Below are 5,478 nucleotides of genomic sequence, written 5' to 3'. Positions count from 1 at the left end.
CAACTAAACAACTATGGGATCCCTTCGTTACCAAATGTTGGATCCTCCTTAAGAGACAGTATAACTAATATTACCATAAATTACCCAAAGTTTTAAACTGTAATTTCTCTTGATATTTGTGATTTGGTAAAAACATAACTATCACATTTTAAACACATTATTTATGTTTCTAAACGACTATTTATCATGATTTTTTTAAAATACTTTTTTGTATTTTTTCATAAAAATTTAGTTTTAACATTGTTTTAATTTATTCATTATTGCCGATATTTTGCCAAAAAATATGGAATTTTTAACAAAAATCCTAATTTTCGCTAGTTTTTGGCTGGCGATATTTTGCCGTTTTAAACTTTTGGTCACTTTGGAGTTTGGGCAGAGTTCATAGATATTTTGTGGGGATTGAATGACGCTCTAGGACCATCTGCACTGCCACTCACATTCTTCATATCTCATCAGCTAAGGAAACCATCCCAAACATGATGCTGTGTCCGCTCTCCTGACCAACAAAAGAGTGATTCTTATCATTATCATATGAGGGAGTGAATGGGGAGTCTCAGGTTTGGCCATCTGAACGTTGGCTCTGTCGAACTAGGGAGCAGAAGGCCTCTAAATCCAAGAATCCCATCGTTTCATGCCGAACCAACTTCGAGGAAATGGCTCAGATTTGCATATGCCAGGAACTCCGATCCCGGTATGCATTCGCTACATTCCTCGCTTCTCTCTCCCTGTTTTTGAGTGCCCATATTTCCGTTGTATGTTATGGTTGAGGCCCACCAATTGTCTTTGATATTATTTCAATTTTTTGGCACGAAAGCTTTGTTGGTATTGCTGAAAATTTGGTGGGGATAGATTTGATCTGGAGATGGTGCAAATTCATGGATAATTCTTCCACAATTTCTGCTTTCTCTAGATGGGTTTAGTTTTTTTTTCTTTATGAGTTGCGTGATGAAACCCATCTGTCACTATGTGTTTTGTGAAGTTTCAATAGTGATGCTGCTGTAAATGTCACTAACCAATAATGCGGTTTGCTGATTTATGAGAACCAAGAAAAAAGAAAAAGAAGATGCTCAAGTGACAAGAAAAATGCCTTCGACGATTTCTGATAGAAAAATCAGGAAATGAATGAGTGGTTAATAGGTCTGATGTATAATTCTGGTAATGTGGAACCGATCTCTTGAACTAGCCGGGTTTGCCTCTAAATATATTTGGGAATTGCTACTTATACACTAGCCTTTTTTGCTGATGTTAGTCCGAGGTGGCGGAGGATTGGCCTTCACAAGGAAATGATAAATTTCATGCTGAAAACAGGCCCGGAGAGTATATATGAAATTCTCATTGTAAAGATAGCTCTGTTTGCAGATACCATCATCTTTTAATCAAGACAATGTAGTCAAAACGAAATGTACTTAGTTAGAATGGGCAAGGTTGTTTCACATTCCTCTGTCATGTGCTTGACCATCTCTCAGTTAAGCACAAATGCCAAATAAGTAACAAAAATGTTCCACTAATTTTTTGGTGTATTTGACAGTTGCATTTTCTAGATGCCGGATGCCTTTTTCATGCATTTACATGATTCAGTTGTATATTTCCAACTATATTTTTGCAAACTTCTATAAAAAAAACTTTGTAACCATCAATTTTACTAGTCGCATCGGTACCTAACCAGTTAGGTTATAGAATTGATTTTTAACCAACAGTAGATCCCATCTGAAAAAATACAAAGATTAAGCAGCTAAATGTACACATTTCCGAAAGCATTTTGTGTTTTGAATGTAGAATCCTGTGTCTACTAGTATTCTGTTTGAAATGTAAGTTCGGCTTTGCATATTCATCTTCTGATTTTGGTCTAAATGATTAAGCGATTTACACTGCCAGGCGGTGACCTTGTGTCAGAAGAAATTTTGGAATTGTTTTTAAGGGAGAGAAAATTGAATGGAGACTTCATATCAAAAGTTTCTGATATACTCTGGGGCAGGGATGTGCTGAGACCAGATGAATCAGAAGCTAGCGTAACAGCTGAGAACAGTCAACAATTTCAAGAGGTTAGCAGAGTTAGTATAAGAAGTTCAATAGTTGATATCTGCAAGTAGTGGAACTGTTTTCTATTCAAAAGAACAATCTTCGAATATCTTGTTTATTCTTTCTTCATTTTGTAAAAGTCAGTTTAATGCGAATAGAACTATGGCTTACATATTTTCTTGGACAAGGTCTAGTGGTATTAATTATAAATTTCTCTGATTTGGTTGTTTTCTTACATTCCTTAGTCCTATTTGTTGCAAATATTCTTGAGCTTGCTTGTTTATGTTATAACTTGTGATTTCTCAGGCCAGCAATGATGAAAATGTTGGTGGATTTCTCAAGCTCACAAAAACTCAAGAGTGGGTTGCAGGTGACATGATTGCACCTTTCAACAAGAAAGCAGTTGTTAAGGTTTGATTTAAATTGTTATGTTTGCAACTAATTAAATGATATGTTTCTTATTATTATATTTTCTTCATTATAAGATACTAACTTTGGCCAAACAACCAAAATGGCTTCACACAGAACAAACTTTTTCTGTATTGAGTTAATTCACTTTGTTTGATTGGATTTGGGGAATTCTTGAAATATACAATTAAACATGTATATGGTAGAGTGTGAAAGGCAGCTTGTTCTTAGACAAATGGGCTGATAGCCGGCAATAGCTGGTCCTTAGACAAAAATCATGTAGCAGAACTATGATCACAATAATAAAAAAATGAAAAAAAGATGGAAACAACTCTGTTTGTTCCTTTTCGGGAATATATTTTAATTTGCCTGTAATATTTAGAAAAATCATGTTTTACCAATGGCAGTAAACTTGTGGACTAAAACTCCTATTTTGATGATGACAGGAACGGCAGAATGACAGTGAAAGAAGAAAGAGACTTGGCCTGCTGAAATATGATGCTGTATGTAACTTGCCCTTGCACTAGCAAGCTCCTTAGCCACAAATGCACCAACAAGCTTTTTAGCCACAAATCGAAAATGCATCTTATACTAAACATATTCACTAACCTGTTGAGTTCATGTTCTCTTGTATCTAAAGTAACAAGTGTGGGTGTGCATGTGTGTTGGCTGGAGAAGAAGCTGATTTTCTTATGCTTAGCACTTGTCTGTATGATAGACTGGGAAAAAAAATAGGAACTGATGCTTGTGCTGACTCTTATGACCAGCTGAAGCGGGAATTAATGCTTTTAACTGTTGTTATAGGAGCTGCTTGCAGTGGATATTGTTTGTTAACCTTGTCTTTCCAGGTATCATTCCTTTGTAAGAATGTGGATTAGCATCTTTCTTTTTTTTTTGCACAACCATGATAGATATAATCATGAATTGTTATCATTATATTTTATATCGCTGAGTGGATATGCTTGGATAACACATTATGAATGTCTTAATTACTTGTGCACTAATGAACTTCCAATTGGTGCAAACAGGCTGCTATCAGTTATGCATCAGGAATTCTCTTCAGGTTGGTTAATCATTTTATGGAAACTTCTAAAACATCTTGAAGAGGAAAATTCTTCTGCTTCTTTCAAGGAATCACAGAGATATTTTATTGTCACAATAGTTCAAAGTTCAAACCTTACAGCATGAATAATGTTAATAGGCATCCTATTGTTCTGATGAAGAGAACATATCGTTGTCTCTTTGTGCATGCCAAGAAAAATAAACAAATATTGGTATCATTATGATTGTCATTTGGAAAGCACACTAATTTTTTTATTGACTTTTGACCAACATTATACTTATTAGTATGTGTGGAAAATTCTTCATTAATTTATTTTGAGGATCTTTGAGCTGGATTTAGCTCCCCAATCTTATTCTGGTTCTGTTGTGCAAATAAATGGCTGCAGTCAATCTTCAAGAATGAGTAGTCTAGACATCTAATCCTTTTCATGACCAAGTATTTCTTAGTCAACTAATAAGACTTGGTTTGGTTAGACGTCGCCTGTTATTAATGTGGAATTTCCATGGGTTGCAGCTGCTTGTATCTTCAGCTCCTCTATAATCATGCGGATAACATCTCAAGGGAAACTGTGCCCCAGATTTTTATGCAAAAGAAATTCAAGAAGTGAGTATTGTGGCATTGATCTAGACTTCTAGTTTGTTTGTTTTCCTAGCGAACTTTCTATGATTTCCCTATTGAAAAGGTGAAAAAAAAACGTTTCCATGAATTTACAATTTTGAATCTTGAAAATTCAACCTTCTTAATAACAAGGTTATGTGGACCAGGATTGGAATTCGAAGTGATGATCTGAAGGATTCCTTTCAAAGAGTGTTGAATGGAAGCACCTTGGCCTTGTCATCTCCTAGGCTTGTGATTCCTGTGGCCATTTATGGACTCTGGGGCATATTGCACCATTTTTTCAATGATTCCTTTGATTTTCAGGTAAAAATTTACTGAATTTCTTGCTAGCCCTCTTTAGCCAAAAAAATAAAAGAAAAATAAAGGAAAAAAAAGCTAACATAATTTGTGAGCAGACACTTTCTGAAGCATCGTCATTTTATGTTTCTTCTGCAAAGTCTGAAATGGTTGTTAGGATGCTCATTTATTTCTTTAATGTATATAACCAAACAACTCAGAAACAGTTGATTGTTTAGACTTTTAATTACAGTTATCACTTGTTAACTGCTTGTTCAACATCATTGAGTTTTCACCTCTATTATGTTAAGTGATTGCTGATCCTGCAACTTGTCTAAGTGGTTGGGCTTTTGAGGGATTGTAGCAATCCTACTTTTTCTGATCATATTTCCTGGATGTGAAATTTATGCTCCCATAATTTTAAACTAGTACTTGTGAATGTTTGTAAGAGTTATATATGCTATACCCCCTTATATAAACAAGCTATTGATGCTAATTTCAAGGGGTTGTTTAGGGTTTGATCATCATGTCTGCATCAACTGCATATCGTTTTGTTTTCTAACTATTCAAAATTATGTTCGCAATTAAGGTACCATTTTTTTTCACAGCTGGCCCCAGCAATGGTTGGAATGTTTGCATACAAAGCTGCTGCTCTGGTTCAAGTTTACAGAGACAATGAGGACTTAAAATTCATTTTTCTGGAGAACGAAGATGATCCAAATCCTTGAAACAAGGCTATCTGCTTCAGTTGAGAATTTGAGTAGTGGTTTGGGCAACTTACCAAAATACAAACATTTACTGTGGCATATCATCTTATATTTACTGCGTTCCAAAAATGTGATGCAACTATTTAGCCCATACATGATTATGTTTTTTACTGTATCCAAGCCAAGAATTTCCAACAACAGTTTCTTTTTTTTTCCAATAACAAATTTCCAACAAGAGTTAACATATAAATAAACATTTCAAGAAAAAGGAAAAAGATTTATTTGCCGAAATTCTTTCCTCCATGGCCCTTCCCTGCTGGTTCTGTCAAAGACAGACCCAAGAGTGGAAGTTCACCAGCTATGTATTCTTAAGTAGATCAGACCATA

General features: G+C 35.0%; 1 protein-coding gene across 2 annotated transcripts; it reads left to right on the top strand.

Annotated features, from left to right (window-relative positions):
• Positions 1-420: 420 nt before the first annotated feature.
• LOC149809509 (uncharacterized) lies at positions 421-5,220 on the top strand. Of its 2 annotated transcripts, XM_089994799.1 has the most exons (9): positions 421-691; positions 1,876-2,042; positions 2,326-2,430; positions 2,874-2,930; positions 3,195-3,275; positions 3,456-3,490; positions 4,004-4,093; positions 4,255-4,411; positions 4,993-5,220. In XM_089994799.1, the coding sequence occupies exons 1-9, from the start codon at positions 544-546 to the stop codon at positions 5,110-5,112; spliced, it is 960 nt and encodes a 319-aa protein (XP_089850925.1). In that variant the 5' UTR covers positions 421-543; the 3' UTR covers positions 5,113-5,220. The 2 variants fall into 2 exon arrangements, with proteins under 2 accessions (XP_089850925.1, XP_089850926.1); XM_089994800.1 differs by lacking the exon at positions 3,195-3,275.
• The last annotated feature ends 258 nt before the right edge of the window (positions 5,221-5,478 follow it).

Source organism: Nuphar pumila, unplaced genomic scaffold (assembly GCF_984573655.1).
Source record: "Nuphar pumila unplaced genomic scaffold, dmNupPumi1.hap1.1 HAP1_SCAFFOLD_1160, whole genome shotgun sequence".
In the NCBI taxonomy this organism is placed as follows: Eukaryota; Viridiplantae; Streptophyta; class Magnoliopsida; order Nymphaeales; family Nymphaeaceae; genus Nuphar; species Nuphar pumila.
The sequence above is the reverse complement of the archived record's forward strand: the minus strand, read 5'-3'. Positions and strand labels throughout refer to the sequence as shown.